The 25,282-nt window shown below is 34.5% G+C and overlaps 1 protein-coding gene across 2 annotated transcripts in view; it reads right to left on the bottom strand.

Moving 5' to 3' along the window:
• Positions 1 to 25,282, bottom strand: part of LOC127872902 (protein numb-like) — a 78,638-nt gene that overhangs the window by 19,816 nt on the left and 33,540 nt on the right. The window contains exons 3-6 of one of the 2 annotated variants that reach the window (XM_052416409.1): positions 11,843 to 11,917; positions 11,033 to 11,110; positions 10,276 to 10,416; positions 1,664 to 1,690 (exon numbers count right to left, since the gene is read on the bottom strand). In XM_052416409.1, the coding sequence (XP_052272369.1) occupies positions 1,664 to 1,690; positions 10,276 to 10,416; positions 11,033 to 11,110; positions 11,843 to 11,917 (321 nt within the window). The remainder of the gene's footprint in view (positions 1 to 1,663; positions 1,691 to 10,275; positions 10,417 to 11,032; positions 11,111 to 11,842; positions 11,918 to 25,282) is intronic. The other variant, XM_052416410.1, reaches the window with a different exon arrangement.

The following is a 25,282-nucleotide window of genomic DNA, read 5'->3' as shown; positions in this document are numbered from 1 at the left end:
GTGTATTAGCAAATTGGTGGGCCATCCAAAATCCTTTCATTCATGAGTTATGATTGTGTTATTATATGTATTGACACAAAGCATTTGTAATACTCAAAATATATTCAAGAGCTTAAAATTTATTTGTTCATATCATTTGTATTATTTGAATAACTGTACTTTGTTATCCTAGCAGTACATGATCAGACAAATAATATGGCATGGTAACATAACTTTAATGGGATTCATTTCATATGTTAATTTGAATGTGAGTAAGAAGTTTTCCATCTGAATCCTTCCAACCACAGATAGAGGGCCCTGACAATATATGAATGATGTTTTGATGGATGTTTTCTTAAAAAGGGCAAAATAGATAATGAAGTGATGTCTTCTGCACTTCAAGAAGTTTTTTACCAAACTAAAGAAACTTTAGGCGAATTGTGCATCTTGCAATATCTTTTAAATATTATAAAATCATTAAATCAACAATCATTTACACATTCATGACGAAACACAATTTACCCACATACTTTGACAAGAGCATTTTATGTCATTTTAAATTTTACATTTACTAGAACAGTAACTAAAATTGCAATTAAATGATACTCTGTGTAAATGTAGGTTTTCACATTTACTAATAGCTTGAACATTATGTGAATGATACATGATTATAAACTTTATTTAATGCACATGGCCATACTGAAGGATGAATATGAATACATCTGACTGCAAACCTAGTATAACATTGGCTCCACTGCCAAAATGTGCAAGTATATTTTAACCACATCTAGCATATTCTGAAAATCCTTTTCTTATTTGTTGGATCAAAACTCTTTGATTCTCACAAACAATAATTTTGGTTAGTAATATATAAATTAAAAACAGGGTTCCAAAATATCATGCAAAACAAGAAATGTTCAAAATGAGAAGCATTCTAATGACCGCCACCAACGTTAGCAAAAATATAATTTATTTTATGGTTCCCTGAAAATACACTTTATATTTATAATAATGAGCGTTTATACGTTATAGTAATTACAGGATTAATATATATTATCGATATGTTGCATGTTCCAAGTAATTTCTACAAGAGATGGACATTTTAAAAAACATCGGTAATTTAAAGATAACACAAACAAGCTTAACATGATTATTTTTTCTGCAGATACAAATTAGATTAAATAAATATTGATTATCAGTGTGTTTTTTTTAATTCTAAATTCAAAAATATATAACAGTTCTACATAAGCCATAGATTTTCTCAACCAATTAATTTTCCCCCATCTAATTGTAAAAAAATTCTGTACATCTATTGTACAAAAATTATATCACTTTCAGCATTGGGGACATATTTGTACTGAATTCACTTCTTGTTAAGTGATCTTTCCATTAAAAACTGTGAGTGTCGTTTGTTTATGTTAGTTAATTGTTATGACATGCATCGATGCAAATGTATTAGCTCAACTTGCTATATATTTAAACTGGCTGTGCAATATGCTTCAAACTGCACATGGCCAAGTGTAGCCGATATTTTGTAGGCATGCGTCAGTAGATAAGTTTTCTAAATGATGAACATGTTCTTCCCATATACATTTGTTAATAAGCTATAACTCCATTTTAACTATTACATGAAGTGACTAGTCCACATGCATATGTTTGTTACTGCAATGTTAACAAAGTTTACCTTGATTTTATGGGATTTCCAAAATTTCTAACAAAAAATAAAATACAACAAAACGTTTACATATTATAAACAAAGCAAAGCAAGACTCAAAACTAAATGTATTTAAAGCTATAATTTCAGCCAATAAATTATGTGTTAATTAACAAAATTAACAGTATTCCTTGCAATTCATCTCAAACATGCACTTTTTACAACACTACATGTTAATAAGGTTCTCACTGAAATTCTAAATATTTTACAAATGTTTAAAAAAAATAAATATATATTTTTTACACTTCCTGCAAATTGCCACTTATTGTTGAAACAAATTGTTGCACTAATGTGTAACAAGGGCTGTTTGTAAAACATGCATGCCCCCCATATGGGCTCTCAGTTGTAGTGACAGCCATTGTGTGAATATGTTTTTTGTCACTGTGACCTTGACCTTTGACCTAGTGACCTGAAAATCAATAGGTGACCTGACAATCAATAGGAGTCATCTGCGAGTCATGATCAATGTACCTATGAAGTTTCATGATCCTAGGCATAAGCGTTCTTGAGTTATTATCCGGAAACCATTTTACTATTTCGGGTCACCGTGACCTTGACCTTTGACCTAGTGACCTGAAAATCAATAGGGGTCATCTGTGAGTCATTATCAATCTACCTATCAAGTTTCATGATCCTAGGCATAAGCGTTCTTGAGTTATCATCCGGAAACCATTTTACTATTTGGGGTCACCGTGACCTTGACCTTTGACCTAGTGACCTGAAAATCTCTAGGGGTCATCTGCAAGTCATGATCAATCTACCTATCAAGTTTCATGATCCTAGGCATAAGCGTTCTTGAGTTATCATCCGGAAACCATTTTACTATTTCGGGTCACCGTGACCTTGACCTTTGACCAAGTGACCTGAAAATCATTAAGGGGTCATCTGCGAGTCATGGTCAATCTACCTATCAAGTTTCATGATTCTAGGCATAAGCGTTCTTGAGTTATCATCTGGAAACCATTTTACTATTTCGGGTCACCGTGACCTTGACCTTTGACCTAGTGACCTGAAAATCAATAGGGGTCAACTGCGAGTCATGATCAATCTACCTATCAAGTTTCATAATCCTAGGCATAAGCGTTCTTGAGTTATCATCTGGAAACCATTATACTATTTCGGGTCACCGTGACCTTGACCTTTGACCTAGTGACCTCAAAATCAATAGGGGTCATCTGCGAGTCATGATCAATGTACCTATGAAGCTTCATGATCCTAGCCCCAAGCGTTCTTGAGTTATCATCCGGAAACCACCTGGTGGACGGACCGACCGACCGACATGTGCAAAGCAATATACCCCCTCTTCTGCGAAGGGGGGCATAAATATTAAAACAATTGTTTTCGTAAAGAATTTAAATTATTGAAGCAAAAAGAACCTAACAATTCTGTTATTCAACAAGAGATGTGTTTGTCAGAAATACAATGCCCCCTACTGCACCGCATTGAAATAAAATTTATATTCATTATTTGGCAGGTATAGAAATCATCTCCCTTTAGAGGTTATTACTTCCCTTGAATTTTGTCCAACCCAACCGGGGGGGGGGGGGGGGAACCATGTCAGACATCACAGACAACCAAGGTTGTAGTTTAAAAGAGATCATAGCCAGAGTTGATCATGTATCTTTGGACATAAGTCCACAGGTATGTAATGAACATCAAAGATATTATAATTATATCATTTTAAAAAAAACTTTGACAAATCAATCATTTGGGTTATAAATAATCAAAATAATAAATCTGTACAGTAACTGTGAAAAGAACTTCAATTCTTGGTAAGGAAATATATAATACGAGATTTATAATTATATAAATTACTTCCCTTGAAAATAATTGTCTGTAACAAATGTCTATTTTTAGTAGCAAATAATTAAAAGCCACTACCGTGACTGTAGATTCACCACTCAAAATGTGCAGCTCCATGAGATACACATGCATGCAAAATATATAAAGTGGCTATGTTAAATATTGAATAATTTTCTCCCTTTTTAAAGCTTATTACTTCCCTTAAATCTGTATTTTTTACCGTAGACCGTAAAGGATGACCTTGACCTTTTACCACAATGTGTATGTCAGAAACACAATGCCGCCTACTGCGCCGCTTTGATTTATTTAACAAAAATATATACGTGGGCAGGTCAGATAACTATGTCCATTTAAAGCTTATTACTTCCCTTGACTTTGTTTTTTCGACCCTAGACCTTGAAGAATGATGTTCACCTTGAAATTTTACCACTCAAAATGTGCAGCCCCATGAGATACACATGCATGCCAAATATGAAGGTGCTATCTTCAATATTTAAAAAGTTATGGCCAATGTTAAAGTTTTTGCCCGGACAGACGGACAGACACACTGACTGACGGACAGTTCAACTGCTATATGGCACCCTACCGGGGGCATACAAAAATAAGAAATTGATGAAATAGGATTAGATAGTATATTCTAAAAATCATCAAGAATAATAAAGTCTTCATTTTGAGCCTATCCTGAAACACTGTTATATAACAGACGTTACAATGAAGCAAATGGTTATTACTGTTGTTAATTATTGAAAGAAAAGAAACTCAAAATTGTACTGCTATTATACTTTTTGAAGTTCAGTGACAGCCTTCTTTACTGCATTTACATGTACAAATGTTGCCATATTTTTTATAAGCTTATTTTTTAAACCAAGACATCATAATGCAGATATAACACATGTGTGACAAACATCTTGAACTCAACAATGGTAAAATATGTTATTCCAAAGAAGGTATTTTTAGTGCACTTATTTTTTTTCAGAATAACATATATAATTTCCAATCTTTGATAAAATCTGTACTAGTGATACACAAAAAATGGGATTGATTTGTATTTTATTTAAAATAAACCAAAATCTATATCAACAACAGTCTCTTTTTTCACCATTTTGGGAATGTGTCTGTGTCCTTTTGGATTGGTAAAAGTGCGGCGTTTTGACTAAGATTGGGAAATTAGTGTTGTTGTTGTTTTGCTTAAAATGCTTCAAAATTAAGAAAAAAATATATTTTCAGAATTATATTTACTTAGGTCGAACTTATATAGCTGGATGTGAGATTAACAAAATGTTGAGATCTTTTTTTGGAGACCTTCAATTGGGAATTTAAAGGTCCCATTTGGGAAAAATATATATTTTTTCCCATTGGAATGGGGCCAAATACTGGACCAGATTTTGAACGGAAAAAAGCACTGAACAAACCAAGTGTTTGGAAAAGGAAAAATACATGAATAATAGTAATAAATGATATTTTTGTGAATATTCACCAATTCTACAATGTTACCTAACTGAAGTCTTATTAAAGAAAACTTAATTTGAGACTTGCTAAAATGGCCATTAAGTTCACAAACCATTAATATGTTGCCATTCCACATTGATAACAAGAGCACCGCCTTGCGGGTGCAGACCGCTCATCTATTTTTCTTTTTAAAGGTTAAGGGAACTATCTCAATACTTCAATCAAAAAAGATGGATGGGTGGGGTGGAGAGGGGTGTATAGTGTGGGGGTGTGGTCATTATCTTCCAAAAATTAGAAATAAAAATGCAAAAACAAAATAAAAATAATTAAAAAAAAAAATTTGGGGGGGGGGGGGGATTCTTGGGTGGGATAGTTGGACGGTCTTTAAAAAATAAAATAATAAAAACAAATTTTTGTTTTTTTAACCATGTTTCAAAAAAAAAATATTGGGGGTTTGGGGGGTTGGGTGGGGTCGGGGGGGGGGGGGTTTAGTGTGAGGGTGTGGTCATTTATATGATGATCTTAAAAAAAAAAAAAAAAAAAAAAAAGGTTTCTTTATCAGGGGGTGGGGCATGGGGGATGGTTTGGGTGGAGTCTATTGTAGTATGTCATGTAAGAGTTGTTTTGTCAAAGTATCAATCAAATCTGATCATAAATAACGAAGTCATGGCAATAAATTTAATTATTTGACCTTGAGAGTCAAGGTCGTTCAAAGGTCAAGGTAAAATTCAACTTGCCAAGTACAGTACTTTCATGATAGTATGAAAGTATTTGAAGATTGAAAGCAATAGCCTTGATACTTTAGAAGTAAAGTGGATGTAAACACAAAATTTAACCATATATTCAAAGTTACTAAGTCAAAAAAGGGCAATAATTCCGTCAAAAGTACAACCAGATTAATGCAACTTGTTCCGTACAGTCCCCTTATGATAGTTTGTGAGTGTTCCAAGTCTGAAAGCAATAGCTATGATACTTTAGGAGTAAACAAGGTGCCTGTACCAATTGATTTTTTCGGCTATGTGTGGGACAATCGGATGTCAACAAACCATCGCTTCAGGTAATGTTTTTGATATTTCTTCATTTATTCAAAACCATTTTCAAAAAAACAAAGACGAGCGCCCGGTCATTGTCAAAATACACAACTGTGTTATGTTTGCACAAAATTAATTTAGTATTTTTTCCAAAAAGTGCAACCGGGCGTTTGAAAAGACACGAATTGAAATGCTATGTGTGGTATATTTTTTATTCAATCAACAAAAACGTTCATTATAATATTGTCGAAGGTTTAAAAAATAGGGCGGACATTGTAATTCTTCATAGAGAAGCTACATACATTGTATGTTTGCACAAATACTTCTGATTCGGAGTGTGTGCTTAAAAATGCAATAATGCTATGTGTGCGACACGTTTTTGAAATGCTATGTGTGGTATACAAACTAAACTAGAGAATCCAAAGATTGACATAAACATCAATAATACTTTTAGTCTGTCTAAATAACAAAAGTTGGTCAATAAAACATTGTTGGTACTGTTTTGTGTGCTTAAAATATGATAATCACGACGTTCATGTTACTCAAAATTATCATGATTATCGATAATTTATATTCATACTTTTTACTTGTAGAATGCCATTTGTTTGGGAACAGTGTGGTAGAGAGGTCAAAACACAGTCGGGAATCTCCAAACACAAAGCCACCCACGCACGGGAAGGAAAATATTTCTTGTTTGTTACAAAATATTAATTTTTCAGTGAATAGTTACTTCCAACTAAGGCACTTGTTTAATACACAAAATCGTAAGGATTGTTTGTGCAAGGTGTCATGTGAATATAATTGTAACAAAATTACAAAAAGTGTTATTGAACTTATGGTTGTGTGCTTTTTATCAGGAATGTGTAAACATATTAGACCGTAACGAGAGTTATTAAATAAGCATAAAGAGATAATACAGCATTATATAAACAAATAGACAAAAGGATCAATAACTTATTTTTCTGTAAAATCATGTATTCGTATCTAAATCCTATTGAGCTATTTTATATATCACGCATGACAATTATTTATTTATTTTTGTAAGTTTTACAGTTTATTTCATGTGTATTTTGTTCTTTTCAGGGAGATTAAAGTATTTTTGGAAGCACCTTCAAGAGACGTACTGATATCTTGATCAATGAAAATTTGTCATATAAAGTTAATGTTCAAAAGTTTAAAAGACTGTTTGTTTTGTTACCAGATGGTGCAAGTATTGCAGTGAAAGAAAACAATCAGAGTAAACATTCAATACACATTTGACAATTCAACAAATTGAACAACATGTATTGTTTATTACTTGGTGCAGTGGTAACAAGATATTGCAGCCCCTTTCATGACCGGGTCGAATGAGTATTTTCATATAACATCTTACACTATTTTCAGTTATTCAGATTTCATTTGAAATTGAGTTCATGAAGTATTAATACAATTAAATATGTTTGTTGGTATAATAAACCCCCAAAGCCAAGACTTTTTTGTGATGGTCATTTGTTACGTGTTAATTAGATCATTTATATGTTTGTATAGCTTTGTTACTTTGCGAATACTGATTTACTTCTTTATGTACTTGGTGCTTTAATTTCTATTGTAACATGTGCATGCTGGTTATAAAGCAATGTTATTATTAATGAAGTGTTTATTTTGATATACTTAAGATATTCATATGGAGATGATATTGGAAACTAAATGAACACAAACAATCATTATTGGATTTATATTGTTATTTGTTATGAAACAATTGTTTTATTAACATATATGCTCAGATTTTATATTCATCTAATCAATTTCATTAATAACATAGATACAAAACACATAAACACATAAATATACACAAATATCAATACATACACTTTGTTTAGATTATGCCAAAATACATATTAAATGGTGTGTTTGCATAGTTAGTTGAAAAAGCTTTCCGTAAACATCACAGAATGATGCTGGGTCCGTTTCTGTCACTGTGGTTTTGATAATTAATTTGCCGCACAACACCTTCCGTGTGGTTTGATGGTGTTCATCTAATTCTAACACAGCTTCGCGCCTTAAAGCGTTACAAATCCTTCGACTAATCCTTGTCAAGTCTGAAAAACAACATTAAGTAAAACCCATTTTAAAGCAAGTGCTTTTACTTTCTTTGTCATTTATTTATAAAAAAGGACCGAATTCAATAATCAGGCAGAAATATCAATCATGATATTTATTTAAAGACAATAAGTCAAAAAAAAAGAAAATATTATAGTTCAACATAACGTGTTTGTTAAAAAAGACCATTGGTTGGATAACAATTACGCAGTGTATTTTATTTAAAATTTATGTTCAATTAAACATAAATTGTTTAAACATTACACAATTACTTCAGTATTTCATCATGTAACATTTGGTTAATTTTATATATTTGCAGTACAGACTGAAGTACATGTTTTAGATTCTTACAAAACTGTGTTCAGATCAAATGCAGAACTGACGGGAAAATTCTTGAATGCCACACATAGCATTTCAAAAATGTGTCCCACACATAGCATTATTGCATTTTTATACACAGACTCCGAATAAGATGTATATGCGCAAACATACAATATATGTAGCTTCTCTATATAGAATTACAATGTCCTCCCTCTTTTTTAAACCTTCAACAATATTATAATGAACGTTTTAGTTGATTGAATAACAAATATACCACACATAACATTTCACTTTGTGTGTTTTCAAACATGCGGTTGCACTTTTTGGAAAAAATACTTAATTAATTTTGCGCATACTTAATACAGTTGTGTATTTTGACCATGACAGGGCTCTCGTCTTTGTTTTTTTTTTTTAATGGTTTTGAATTAATGAAGAAATTATCAGAAACGTACCTGAAACGATGGTTTGTTTACATCCGATTGTCTCACACATAGCCGAAAAAGTCACGTGGTACAGGCATCTTGGTAAAGCGGCCCAAAACACAAAACGTAACGAAATTTTCAATTGTCTGAGTATAAAGGGGCCATAATTCTGTCAAAATGCCAGTCAGAGTTACATAACTTTGCCTAAACAGTCCCCTTATGATAGTAAGTAAGTGTCGGAAGTATGAAAGCAATAGCTTTGATACTTTAGGAATAAAAAGGACCTAAACACAAAACTTAACCAAATTTTCGATTTTCTAAGTTTAAAAAGGGCAGATAAATCTGTCAAAATGCACACCAGAGTTATCTAACTTTGCCTGCCCAGTCCCCTCATGATAGCAAGTAAGTGTACCAAGTTTGAATGAAATAGCTTTGATGCTTTATGAGAAAAGTGGACCTAAACACAAAACTTAACCAAATTTTTAATTTTCTAAGTATAAAAAGGGCACATAATTCTTTTTAAAATGCACACCAGAATTATCTAACTTTGCCTGCCCAGTCCCCTCATGATAGTAAGTAAGTGTACCAAGTTTGGATGCAATAGCTTTGATACTTAATGAGAAAAGTGGACCTAAACACAAAACTTAACCAGACGCCGACGCCAAGGTGATGACAATAGCTCATAATTTAAAAAAAATAGATGAGCTAAAAATGACCATCCGCATTGTGTGATTAGAACCCTAAGTAATACAGCCACTTAGAAAAGACAGTGTGAAAATCAAATCCATTAGACCTCTTGCTTTTTATTTCATAGTGTTTGCATTATGATATCTATAATATTGTTAAGATAATTAACAGTAATTAATCTGATGACATGATGAAAATTATACAAATATGTGGATCTCAATTTTGTATTCCCACCTAAATGTGGCTCTTAGATAACCCTATGGAGCTTTACAAATGCAAGCTTAGCTAAGAAAAACAATAGTTATAACCACAAGTAATGGGAATGATTGGCAGTAAACCAACAACACTAAACTGCAAATACTATCAGCAGAATGACAGCATAGTTCTTTGCTTTTATTTGTGTCATGAATTGCAAATTATGGCGGAATAAGTATGTACCATTGTGCTTTCATTTGCCATTATAAAAAACAGTTATTTACCAATCAAATATCACTTAATTCTTTTTTTTGAAAGATCCAACACTTATAAATATCTGGCATCACAACATTTCACACAACTACATGTAGACCAATTTATATAAACATACATATATATTTCAGAACAAATAAAAAACATTTACCAAACCTAGTACATTTTATTTCACAACAAATAAAAGCAAAGCTTGCAAACAGGAAAACTGAATTGAATTCCGAGTCCTAATGTCATCAATGAGACGCACAAAATGAATGTCGCAGTGGAGACGATATAAAAATAACCAAAATGCAAAAAAAAGCAGCGTCCAGATGCTTACCGATTCCTTGACTGCCAAAAAGCCGTGACACATCCAGCGCCGTGTTGTGCCGTCTCTGCAGATGTAAGCAAACCCCTTCTCATGGTTCCGGTCCGGTGCACAAAACGACACCTTCTCAATCGTCTGGTCAACTATCATGCTCTGTGACAAAAGTTAATTTAAAATGGTTGTTTTAAATCATTTAAGACTTGAAATCACGGTTTATTTTAATGGGATAACTTGTTTAAAAGAACCATTTACACTATCCAAAGGCCATAACTGATACAATCTGGTCGATTTAAATTTGAGAGCAGAAATATTTTGCTTTAGTTGAATGAACACAAAAATAAATGTTAACAAGAGATGTGTTTGTAAAAAACACAATGCCACCTTCTGCGCTGCTCTGAAGCCATATATTTGACATTTGACCTAGAAGGATGACCTTGACCTTTTACCACTCAAAATGTGCAGCTCCATGAGATACACATGCATGCCAAATATCAAGTTGCTATCTTCAATATTGCAAAAGTTATTACCAATGTTAATGTTTTCGGACGGACGGACTGACTGACGGACAGACAGATGAACAGACTGACGGACAGTTAAAAAACTATAGTCCACCCTTCCGGGGCATAAAAATTGTGATTTGATATAAAAGTTTTAATCACAGAATGTCCTAATAATTCATATATAATACTGCTACTTTCAAATCAAAAACAACAATAACTTAAGAGGCAGTTTTAATTTCATGTTTCACATGTTTTCACAGTCAACAAACCTTGCTGATCTCATCCACGACCCTCAAGGCATCTCCTGACACGTACAAGATGGCACGTTGGTACTTCCCCTTGCATTGCTGCAACACAAACCATAGGTAATCAACTGAGCCTAGTTCGAGAAAAAAATGACCTTCATGCATATTTGTTAAGTGTTGTCCCAGATTAGCAAGTGCAGTCCTTACAGGCTAATCAGGGACAACACTTTACACAAAAATTGATTTTTGTTTAATAAAGACTTCTTTTAAGCTTAATAATCTATAACAGTGGAAAATGTCATGCCTGATAAACTTTATGGTCTGCAAATTTCCTAGAGCAGGGCTCAATATGTTCTCATAAAATCTAGACCCGAGTAACAAATGTAACTTATACCCCTGTGTCAGCTATGTTCATGGACAAATAACTCTAAATTTGTGGATTTGCAGGAAGAAAATTTATTTTTTTGCTTCTCTACACTTCATGATGACATACTTAAAATTTTAATTTAATTGCTTGAGAAATGTGGCATAAGTCTGCACCACTTTATGTGGACCAACAGACAGACTGACCAACACGGGACAAGTGGGGCTAGGGAGTATTACAAATATTGTAACAATTTTATACAAAAGTTCCTAAAACAGAATTATTTTTCCCTTTATTTGCATTTTATTGTTTTTTTGCATGTATGTTTCATGTCTGTTACAAGTGTTGTACGTCACAATGTTTGGCAATAAATGTATTGCCATAAATAAAGAACCAACTCATAGTATACGATTTGTCTACTGCTCCGACTTGCAGCTGATATATCACATCTCTATATATTGTTTACTTACTGCTTTTAGCGTCTTTACAGCTTCCTCACAGACCTGCATGCCCCGGGACTCAAACACCTCAACACATCCCAAATACTGAAAGCAACAAAGTGCCTGTATAAGTACAGCAATAATGTCAACAACTGACCACCTCAACACACCCCATATACTGAAAGCAACAAAGTGCCTGTATAAGTACAGCAATAATGTCAACAACTGAACACCTCAACACACCCCATATACTGAAAGCAACAAAGTGTGTGCAATGGTAAAAGAAACCATATTGTTAACAACTGAACACCTCAACACACTAAATTCTGTATGTAAATCTAATAACTTGGAATAAACAACCAAAGCATGTGAAGATTAATTTTGGGGTGTGAGGTCAAGATTGTCCTCAAAACATTTGCATAGAATGTTACAAGGCCTTCAACCTAGCTTTAATTATTCAATATTTATATTTAGTGTTCTACTTCATAAAGTAATGCATTTGAACGCGTATTACTTTCCTGATATAGTTTCTACTGTTTTATTGTTTGCTATTTATCCCCACGCTATTCGAAAAGCATGGGGATCATGTGGGTATCTCCGCTGTCTGTCCGTCTGTCCTGGCCACTATCTTCTCCTACACTATTAGCACTAGAACCTTGAAACTTACCCACATGGTACAGTACACTCCACGCGTTTTCCCCAAAAAACGCCCTCCCTCCGCGGGTTTTTTTCTGCTAGCTAGTGTTCACGCGGCGTTTGGAGAGCGAGAAAAACTCGATAAAACACTCGGCGTTACGCTGCGTTCGCTAATTCCCGCGGCGTGTATTACTTTAGCCTAGTCGGTAAATGCAGACAATTTCCATTCTTATCAGTGACCGCCGCGCAATGCCTCGTTAGCAGTGTGCTACTAGGCATGCCAAAAAATAAAAACACTATTATAATAAATTGTTTAAATACTGTAGGACATGTATAACAAGGGCTGTTTGTAAAACATGCATGCCCCCCATATGGGCTGTCCGTTGTAGTGGCAGCCATTGTGTGAATACGATTTTTGTCACTGTGAACTTGACCTTTGACCTAGTGACCGGAAAACCAATAGGGGTCATCTGCGGGTCAAGATCAATGTACCTATGAAGTGTCATGATCCTAGGCAAAAGCGTTCTTGAGTTATCATCCGAAAATCATTTTACTATTTCGGGTCACCGTGACCTTGACCTTTGACCTTGTGACCTCAAAATCAATAGGGGTCATCTGCAAGTCATGATCAATCTACCTATGAAGTTTCATGATCCTAGGCGTATGCGTTCTTGAGTTATCATCCAAAAACCATTTTACTATTTCGGGTCACCGTGACCTTGACCTTTGACCTAGTGACCTCAAAATCAATAGGGGTCATCTGCGAGTCATGATCAATCTACCCATGAAGTGTTATGATCCTAGGCGTATGCGTTCTTGAGTTATCATCCGGAAACTATTTTACTATTTCGGGTCACCGTGACCTTGACCTTTGACCTAGTGACCTCAAAATCAATAGGAGTCATCTGCAAGTCATGATCAATCTACCCATGAAGTTTCATGATCCTAGGAGTATGCGTTCTTGAGTTATCATTCAAAAACCATTTTACTATTTCAGGTCACCGTGACCTTGACCTTTGACCTAGTGACCTCAAAAATCAATAGGGGTCATCTGCGAGTCATGATCAATGTACCTATGAAGTTTCATGATCCTAGGCCCAAGCGTTCTTGAGTTATCGTCTGACAACCACCTGGTGGACGGACCGACAGACCGACCGACCGACAGACCGACATGAGCAAAGCAATATACCCCCTCTTCTTCGAAGGGGGGCATAAAAAGAAAATTGTATAGAAAATTAATATATGTTTTAATATACAGGTACGTCTACAATATGAATTAATACGCCAGGTGATCGTTTAAAGTTTATAAGGATAAATGTTCCGTAAAATTTCCAAATGAGAATAATAATTAGTAATCCGAAACACACTACGATTTTAAATGTTAACACGACGTTTACAAAATTTAATGCTTCCAATATACAGTCATCATGTATATTTCCCGACAAAAGCGCGCGAAAATAATGCTGCAATGTGCAAGGTCAAAGGTATACTCCTGCAAAGCGTGCGTGTATTGATTTTTTGATACGCAGAGAACACTTAATTCTGTTGATTTCGTTTGAAAGCTTCTTTGGTATTTTTTAACAAAATTATATCGCGAATAAGTTGATATTTCCTACAAAATAATTTCAAATCGAGCACGCCGAATCTGATCGTTACGGTATTTTAGTAGAGTAATTATTTTAACAGTAATTGAACTGTAAACTGATTAAAGAAGACATCTGGGCGGAACTGGATTAAGTGTTCGACGTTATGAAAACACCCAAAGCTTGTCTACTCACCTATTGTGTAGACTGCTGTCTGCGGTGTTTTGACAAAAGGGATTAACATGTGTGAATGTCACTATGCCGATTTGGTCCATAATTACTGGTAAACATTGTTTTGAATGCCGACGCAATTAGAATACAACTGTGAATATTTAATGCAACTATCAACTCAATAGTTACCACCTTCTTTTAGCAATCAATGGAATAACCTACCTACAAAGAGAAAATAAATGCATTAGTGAGCAGAGAATCGACTTTGTTCCGACAATTAAAACCATTCCTTATGCATTCGTTGAACGTGTTTACTTGAGTAAGTTATGCCTTCAGACAGGAAGCGGCTTTTCTTTGATAACGTCAAACTGTCAATCCACACAGATTTGCGAGACTTTGAGGGTCCTTGGTCATTTGTTTACATGTTCAGTATAGAAAAAAACACCTGCTTACATGAAAACTTTGGATTAAATTATCAAAATAAAAACAATGTTGCAAACTGTGATTATATTAATTGGATAGTATCAGTTTAAAGACGACGTTTTGTTTGTCTTGAATCAACGAGTTTTCTATACAACTTCTTCTACAACCACGTGTGGATCGATCTATCTTGCGTTTTTTTTAATGGTAAATTATATATATAAATAAATAAATATATATATATGTACTTGTAATACATGTAAATGTAATTTTATTTGAAAATCAGGAAGTCAAACAAAGTTAAATTGATCGTTATCTCGTAAAACGCGGAGTTTCCCCCGCGTTGCCAACGCCGAGGGCCGCTGCGTCGGCTTATCAGTTTTGCTGATCGTTAACCGCCGCGTCCAAAATCATGCAAACGCCATGTATCGCGGGATTTTCTTAATCTCCCTCCAGGTCAATCCCCGCAGAGTAACGAGGGAAATTGGGGAAAACGCGTGGAGTGTACTGTAGCTATGAGCATATGTGCGATAGTGCACTATTTGTAATTTTGATCTGACCCCTAGCTGGGTCAACAGTAATGGGGTTGGGGTGCGGCCGGGTCAGAGATTTTCACTCATTTAACTAACAACATGCCGCATGGGGATACATGTTGGCCTCTGCCGCGCCATTTCTTGTTTTAGCTGGGGTTAAAAAATTAAAATGCTCACAAAATGAGAAGTATCTGTGATTTAATTAAACCAGTAACATAATAACATGTATGTTGTAATGTATTTAAATTATAATTGACTTTGACCTCTTCAGAGCCATATCTGCACACCTTTCCCAAGGATTTTGTTAAGGTTTTACGGGTCAAAGTCCCACAATTGGCACTGGGTTTGATTTTATCACGTATCCAATACTATAGTTACTTCAGAGCTTAAACAAAACAATGTACAATAAACTTTTTTTCCTTATAAACATGGGTATCCCTTATTTAGAAATTCAAACACAGAAGTGCATGAACCCCCATGCTGGGAAAAGGCCTGACATGTACATGTACACTAGCAGTGATTCTTTGCTAGAAATTACTGCCAAAATATATCGCTGTTACTGAGTGGCAATTATAACAAATTTCCACCAAAATCAACCCCAAGAACATAATTAATCATTTGCGAAAGAAGACACTTAAAGATACATAAACACTAAAGATCAACAAATACTTTGTAAACAAAGTTTACCAATAAACAAATCAGTGTTCCTTACATGAAGCAATAGCAAATATTTCAACACTAGATGTGGTCTGGTTACATTGATTTAACAGATACAAATTGCTTGTGTTTAATTTTTGTGGGAGAATTCATTCCATTTGAATTTCCCACGACATTGTCTGAACATTTACAAGGAAACGAGATTGGCTTCGGGCAGCGTCGGAAGCATGACTTAGCTCTCATGAATAATGATTATTCATGAGATATACATCCTGCTCCCGACACTGTCCGAAGACAATCTCATGTATTATTAATTAGCGGAGCTCAAGAAGGGACGTCCTGCTCTAAGCAATTAAGCAAGAAAAAAAAGAAAAGAGAGCATGCACACATGAAAGTGTATGTGGGGCAATACAAAACGAAAAAATAACAAGAGATGTGTTTGTCAGAAACACAATGCCCCCTATTGTGCCCCTTAAAAGCCATTAATTTGACCTTGAAGGATGACCTTGACCTTTCACCACTCAAAATGTGCAGCTCCATGAGATACACATGCATGCCAAATATAAAGTTGCTATCTTCAATATTGCAAAAGTTATGACCAAGGTTAAAGTTTTGATGCCGCTTTGAAGCCATATATTTGACCTTTTACCTTGAAGGATGACCTTGACCTTTCACCACTCAAAATGTGTAGCTCCATGAGATACACATGCATGCCAAATATCAAGTTGCTATCTTCAATATTGCAAAAATTATTCAATATTGCAAAACTTTAACCAAGGTATAAGTTTTCCACAGAATGACAGACAGACAGACAGGCCAAAAACAATATACCCCGGATCATTCGATCTGGGAGCATTAAAAGCAATAAAAAACTATTTAAAATCTGACTATTCATAACAGCTGTCAAACCTTACTGGAAATTTAATCAAAATACATGAACTTATGGAACAATAGCTTATAAATCATAGAATTCATATAAATAATTCACAGGATACTGTGAAAATAGTAACAAAACTGGCACATTAGCCTGCTGCCATCTGAATACACAATAACTGTACCCACTGCAGTTGAATGGATAATAATCAATGGGGAAATAAAGCTCCCACAGGGTTATGTGTTACAGCCAGAGCTCTGACCATGGAGCTTTACATTTAATAATAATAGAAACATGTACAAACAATTCATGGTTCTCATAATAGATTGTTAACACAAATGTGGGAATAATGACCTGTGGTTGACCACACAAGCTATAGAACTACCAGTAATTACTATACCAGTATGCGTTTACATGTATTGACAGAAACCCAGTTATTTGTTTAATTATTACAATACACTTGCATATTATAAAACAGTCTGTTTGAATTTCCGTATAAAAAGAAACATGCAATTGATTTTTTCAATTTTAATTACATGTACATGTAATACATCACTTAATTTTGCCTGATCCAGGTTTTGGTCAATATGATGGTAAAAGAACATTGATAAAAATGTAAATCAGAAGTATTGATTGAGCCTTGAGCTTTATCAGGCTACAATATCAGTCTTTGCAGAAAAGTTTCAACCACATACGATGGGTGTCTTCATAGTGATTGTTTAACCCTTTACAACTTTAATAGATATTTTGAGGTATTTGTAATACCTTAGAAAGTTTAATTTATTTTAAAACCTTTCTTACTAGATTCAAGTTTTACAAGATTCATTACCAACCCTTGGATAAAAATGAGCAGCAAACAGCATAAAACTTGAACTGCTTGCATATTACTCGCAGGCTGTTCTGGTTTTATGCTGCTTGCACATTACCATTTTCACTTTGCCTCTGAGTTGGAAAGGGTTAAAGCAGTAACATGAACAAATCTTTCTTCTTAATGGTCGTATAAGTCAGGTTCATTTGAAATTTGATTTCAAACAAGTCTGTACATAAGAGCATTTGAATGAACATAAGCCCATGATGTCAAGAACAAAGGTAAAAGCCCTAATTTAAAATACAGAAAATTGTCTCTACCAGGGGTATGTGGCCCAAAAAGCGCCCCCAAACTTTTTTTAGGCTTTCTAGTAGCAATTTCTGGTGAATACACTTGAAAATCATAAACCAGACCATCCATATCACCGAATGTGTATTCATTCCATACATCGCCCGGATCAAAAGCATCGGCGATAATCACTTCACCCTTAAATCTCCCATTTATAATATCTGCAGCACTATCAAAGTGGCTTCTGTTTATTACCAAATACATGCCAATGTCAATCAACTGACCAAATCGACCAAACTCCGCCCCCTGGCATAGTAAATAACCTATTGAAAATTGATAAGCAACTATTCACAGGGCTCGTCATATTTGGGCAGGAATCACTCTTGACTCTTGACCAGTCAGAGCGTGGGTTACAAACTCCATTTCGGCTAATAGAAAACATGACAACACCGGGCCAGACACTTTGTTAATTGATGTCAATTATCGCAATTAGTGTCCCCAAAACAATGTGGATTAAAAGAATGTCTGTCTCTATGTATTAATTGGTATCTGTTCTTGGTAGACAGGTATGTATATTTTATGCACAACGCCTGTATTGTCTGTTTTTCAAACCGTGAAAGCTTGCTTTCCTCAAGTAGTAGATGCCTTAAAATGGTCCCGGATGGGAAAAGATGAGTTGATGCCGGCGGAAACTACGAACAATTAACGTATGTCCCCAAATATGATGCTTCTAAATACTCATTATCTTGGTCATTATCGTTCTGTATTGAGAACTGGGACTGTAAACACAAAATTGCATCTGCTGAATCTGAAATGTCTCTAACGAGTTGGTTACAGGGCTAACCAAATTCTTTTTAATTACAAATATACCACACATATAAATGTTCCGTTAAATTCCCAAATGAGAATAATAAATTGTAATCCGAAACACATTTCCGATTGTTTATGTTAACACGATGTTTACAAATGCTTCTAATATACAGTCATCATGTATATTTCCCGACAAAGGCACGCAAAAATAATGCGGCAATGCACAGCGTCAAGGTACATGTATACCGCTATACGCATGGAAAGCGTGCGAGTATTGATTTTTTTTACAAACTTTTTAGCGCAGATAACTCTGTTGATTTAGGTTAAAAGTTTCTTTGGTATTTTTTAACACAGTTATTTCGTGAATAATTTTTAAATTTAATAAAAATGTGCTGAACTTAACATGAAATTTTTAAAATTATTTTCTTATGATTTGATCCTTATATTTTTGTCAGTAACAAATTGATTAAATAGAATGATCCTATTACTTGAGTTCAAATACATTTACAAGTCATGGTTCACAATGGTCCATTGGTGATCGCAAAAGATCCTCTTCTCCCTAAAACTGCCTCACTTCTACTTCTCCAGAGCTTAGGGAGAAGTGACTTCTCCCAAAAATTGGAGTCTAGCTTGATACCTGTTGCACATGAAATAATATGTGCATATTGTTTGACTGCAGTAAAATGAAAAACAGTTACCTAGCAAATGCCTAATCAATATATAATTTTGGTTAATATACTGCTTTACAATATGCTATTGCACTGCTTTACATTGCTTATTGATCACTTAAAATATTTCAAGATGGCGGACATTTGCAACATTTGGTTGACTAGTAAGATTTTCGGAAGGTATCGAAGATTTTTCGTCACTTACTGACCATGCCATTGCCATTCGCTTACCAATCAGAAATAAATAAATAAAATAACCGGCAAAATCGGAACTGAACGCAAATTTTTGGAATGCAGATGAAGCTTTAACAAAAATATTAATTTCATTCTCAAATGATTACGCACTCAAACGACACCCCTGCTATTATAATTTAAACATGTGTGACATCTTCTAACTGCTTGAACTTTTTTGCAGTTGCAAACAACCCCTTAACCCATACACTTAGAGATTGGCTTGAATATTATTAAAGTACCAGTACTTTAAAAGTTTGCTACTAGACTATAGACTGTATTAGACATGGTCTTATATCAACATAATCATGATTTCTGGAACCTTGTACAGCAAGGAAAGGTTTATAGACTTCATTAATTTGCTTAAGGGGGTAAATATGATATTTATGTTGACATTTAATTTTCTTCAAAGTGTACATAAAGTAAGCTCAAAACACAAATATGAACAAGGCAATTATGAATAACAATAAACAAGTTTCATTTTGCCAAATTCAAACATAATGTTATTGCATTTTAAATACATTCAAAGCAACATATTTATTCTTAGAATTCAATGTAGAAATGAAAAGTTTAACCCCATTTTTTTGAAAAACAAAATTGTGTACATATGCTATCTCCCTGCCAAGTTCTAGGAGTTAAACCTCTCAATTTTATAGTATTTGCAATCAAACAAATATATCAAACAAATTTCCTATCTTAGAAAAAGACAAAGCAATTTTTCCCAATCTTAAGGGCCTCCGCCCCATTCTAGGGCTGTAACGATACATTCGAATATTCGAATTACTCTAATACGGCTGTGGACTAATCATATTCATTATTCGCCACCACCCGAACCGAATATTTGGCGAATACAAATAACGTGGTTTTGAGTTTGAAAGTTTAACATCTTATCTTACCTTTCAAATGAAGGTTCATACAATAAACCCCTATATTTAAATGTTCTTCTCCTAATTCCAGCGTTTTTCATCATGTTTACCCCACCCACTATGTTACACAGTGAGATTATCAACAATAATGGCGGGCACCGGTTGAATATTTACTACATTGAATTGAACAATCTTTCGATGATTGTTTCATGTTTATTTAGGCAAATATGAGTGCTTTAATGCTCAAACACACACACAAAACATTGGCAGATGGAATCTATTTTTTGTTTATCTTTACGCCAATGATCGTGCAACTTATCAACAAACATGGAGCCTAGTAGCAAAGGGAATGCTATTGATATCGTTGACCTGCCTGCCAAATACACATTGTTTGTCTGGCGCTGTGTTCAAAGTTTAAGCAGTTCTAGTCAGTGTTTTGTTATTTCAAAGTGTTAAATTTCATATTTTCAGTAAGCAATGATACTCAATTAATCAAATTGACAAATACCCATAGTTTCATACTATATAATGTCAAGTTGTCAGTATTACTTTTGTTCATTGAAATTCATATTCATGAATAAATATTTGTATTCGCCACATTGTATTCCTGATACGTATCGTATTCGTTTACCTAGTGTATTCGTTACAGCCCTTCCCCATTCCTAAAGTGGTTTACACACTTTGAGTGAAGACTCACATTGCTTAACAACTAGACAACTATCTTACATTATTCTTTCTCAACAACATTTGTTGTCATTTGTTTCCCTTCAAGAGAGGGTGATGGCTACATTAGTGAACCTTGTTAAATGTGAGTCATGTGATACCCTGAGTAATTTCCTATGGTCAGAAAGTGACACACAGTCCTCTAACCACGAAGTGTCAAAATACAAAGGTTACCAGTGTTTTGACCAAACAATTAAGAACACATTAAGACTAGTCTTTATACCATGAACTCAATTTATTCAATGTTATGGATAAGTCAAGAATATTTTTTACTTATGCTTACAAATGTAATTGCTCTCATGTTAATGTTTTTTTTGTGTGTATAATTTTTAGATAATAAATCCAATTTGACTTCCTACTTTATTCATTTAAAAAAAGTAATATATACAGTACAGCCAACACGAAACAAACATATTTCGCGATCCGCGGCGGCAAGGCGCAAAGAGTCGATGCCGAGTCGGCCGTTGAAGCCGCGTCAGTATGCGGCGGCAAGTCGCATTTCGCCGCGAAACTTCGCATCTGTCCGCCGAGACATGCCGAGGCAAGCCGCGATCCGCGACATGACACCGAGTCCATGCGCATCTTCAAATCAAAATCTTTTAAAATGATTAGTTAGTTAAAGAAATTTAAAAGAACAATTATAATAATATTTAAAATCATAATTAATTTAATGTGCGCGGATTTGAAATGGATAAATTCGTTAATAAAAAGAGGATATTTGTTCATGTTAGTGTTAGATCGTTTGTTATTTCACGAGTGGTCATAGAAAATATTATTTTTCTATGATCACGAGTGAAATAACAAACGATCTTACACTGGCATGAACAAATTTTCTGTTTCTTTTATGCCCCTTTTTCAAGAAAATAATTAACAGCTGTTTCCCTTTTGCTGAAAAGTTACCCTTTCTCGGAGTTTCTCCCGTGGCGTGCCTCAATACATTGATATGACGTCATTTTGTTGACGAAATGACGTCATTTAGTTGACGAAATTACGTCATTATTTCACGGAAATTCTTCAGTTAAACTCTTTTACAATGTGAATAAACGGTGAAAAAAGCATAAAACTAAAAGAAAACATGTTGGATTCGGTGGAATATAGATTTTGTTTCACTTGTGATCATAGAAAAAATATAAACAATGATATAAACAAGGGAAGTACATCTTGATATGATAATCTAAAAATAGAAAAAGGAATTCCGAAAATGTGTTCTTTTCATCGGTGAAAAAACAACAATTGTGTTATTTTCACTGCTGTTATTTCACTGCAGAAATATCATAGTTTATCAATAGGTATTAAAGAAAAAAGTGTTTTTAGTGATTGCATTCTCGTTTCTAAAGAAATTGCTGTCATCCGGATAGAAATAATTATTATTTTAAAAGATTGCAAATAAAAACAAGGGCTGTTTGTAAAACATGCATGCCCCCCATATGGGCTCTTAGTTGTAGTGACAGCCATTTTGTAAATATGTTTTTTGTCACTGTGACCTTGACCTTTGACCTAGTGACCTGAAAATCAATAGGGGTCATCTGCGAGTCATGATCAATGTACCTATGAAGTTTCATGATCCTAGCCATAAGCTTTCCTGAGTAATCATCAGGAAACCATTTTACTATTTCGGGTCACCGTGACCTTGACCTTTGACCTAGTGAGCTGAAAATCAATAGGGGTCATCTGCCAGTCATGATCAATGTACCTATAAAGTTTCATGATCCTAGGCATAAGGGTTCTTGAATTATCATCCGGAAACCATTTTACTATTTCGAGTTACCGTGACCTTGACCTTTGACCTAGTGACCTGAAAATCAATAGGGGTCATCTGCTAGTCATGATCAATCTACCTATGATGTTTCATGATCCTAGGCATAAGCGTTCTTGAATTATCATCCGGAAACCATTTTACAATTTCAGGTCACAGTGACCTTGACCTTTGACCTAGTGACCTCAAAATCAATAGGGGTCATCTGAGTGTCATGATCAATGTACCTATGAAGTTTCATGATCCTAGGCCTAAGCGTTCTTGAGTTATCGTCTGACAACCACCTGGTGGACGGACAGACCGACATGAGCAAAGCAATATACCCCCTCTTCTTCGAAGGGGGGCATAAAAATCGAATTTATAAAAACAAAATACGATTATCACCGGCATTTATTAATAAAATTCCAATAATCATTTGCCATTATCATTTTTAGAATCAGCTAAAGTACTTTAAGCTACTTTGTGTGCGTTTATTGCGCCGTATGATTATTGTCTTTATATTAAACGATCAACAAACATATTTGTTTTGGGTTTAATTTTTACGACAACATGTATTAGCATATAAGCATATTTACATGTAATGTGTCTGGCCAAGTTAGTTTGTTTTCCGCCCGAAGTGTATGTATTTCACACATAAATGTCACGTAATTATGTTTTGGCACATACGAGTGGTCAAGACTCCAGCAGTTGGTGAATTTATAATTGCTTATTGTTTTTGCTATTATATTTTAGCTGAGACAATTAGCAGTTTGAAGCCACATCAATAACCAACTCTTAATTGTTGTTTTGTTAATTATCAGCTTATTATAACTATTGTTTGACTATAAGTATATAAAGTAGTTTCATTTTGTTTATATTATACAGTTGATATCGCTAATCATTACCCGATAATCCCGTATATTCCAGTTTTAAAGCAAATTCCAGTAAATATTTACGATAAAAGCGCTCAAGACACACACACATTCGCAATTATTGTTAAGTATCAAAGAAATTTTGGCATTTGTTACTATTTAAAAATGTGATGAAATAACGTCCAATCGGGGCGTTTTTTTTCCACTGAACACGCATAAATCGCCTGACGTGATGTACATGTTTTTATACAACACAAAATACACCCAAACTTTCCATGCGACGTTGTACATGTCTGCATAATTTTCGCGCGCTTTTTATGGAGACAAATTATATTTTAGCACTGTTTATTTGACGCTAGAATTTGTTAATGTCGCATTAGCATTAAAATTCAGAAGCTTGTTTCGAATTACAAATTTAATAAAGCTCATTTCAGAATCGAACAAAACATTTACATTATGCGTAGTTTATTCAATGATAATTTGTTAAAGCACATAACGTGCCATATCGCTTATTAAAACGTGAAAATTATAAATATGAAAGTAGCATAAATCTAGGTTTCTATGCTACACAAATGTACATGTAGGTGTATATCTTTTCACTCAATCCGCTGCGTACGTATGCGGCGGATTTACTACGCGAAAGTATGCAAGGTTAAAACAGACTCGGCCTTGTTGCGCGGATCTATGCCGAGTGCCTCGGCGATACGTCGCTTAAAGACTTGACACGGCCGCCGCGTACTAAATTTCTGGCCGTGACATAGCCGCGGATTATGTTTGTTCCGCGTTGGCTGTACTGTATTAAACATAATTATTCATTTAATCTTGTTTCCTTCCTCACAATGTATATTTTGTAGGTAAAATGTATACATTGTATGCATTTCTCTGAGGGTTCATAGCACATAGGAGGCAGTTAAATAAACATCATATTTTGGTAAAAATAATTTACTAAACCTGAAAACTTTTTGTACCCTAATAAAAATTAACTTACATTTCAATCCTTCTTTTGTAAAGCAACTGCATATTTCAAAACTTTTGCAAATTTTGCAATACATGTACATATTAAATTCAATGAATACATTATGAACAGCAGATAGTGCAAATCTTGAACAATCATTAGCAAAACAAGAGATGTGCTCGTCAGAAACACAATGCCACCTACTGCGCCGATTTGAAATAAAAAAATTATTTATCATTTGGCAGGTATAGAAATCATGTCCTTTTAAAGCTTATTACTTCCCTTGGACATCACTGACAACCAAGGCCTGTGGTTTATCAAAGAGATCATAGCCAGTGTTTGTCATGTATCTATGGACATAAGTCCACAGGTATGTAATGAACCCTACTATTCACAAATAAGTACAGGAAAGAAATGATAATTATATCATTAAACAAGAGCTGTCACCATAGGATGACATATGCCCCCTATAAACTCTTTGATAGAAGTTATGAGCATTTTTCGAAACCTAAACGCAGATTTCGAAACCTAAACGCGGACCCTAAGTTCAAGGTCAAGGTCACATGGGTCAATATTTTTGTGCGTTTGGAAAGGCCTTGTCCATATACAGATGCATACCAAATATGAAGGCTATATCTCA

Source organism: Dreissena polymorpha, chromosome 3 (assembly GCF_020536995.1).
Source record: "Dreissena polymorpha isolate Duluth1 chromosome 3, UMN_Dpol_1.0, whole genome shotgun sequence".
In the NCBI taxonomy this organism is placed as follows: Eukaryota; Metazoa; Mollusca; class Bivalvia; order Myida; family Dreissenidae; genus Dreissena; species Dreissena polymorpha.
Note: the sequence above shows the minus strand (reverse complement) of the source record. Positions and strands in the feature narration are given on the sequence as shown.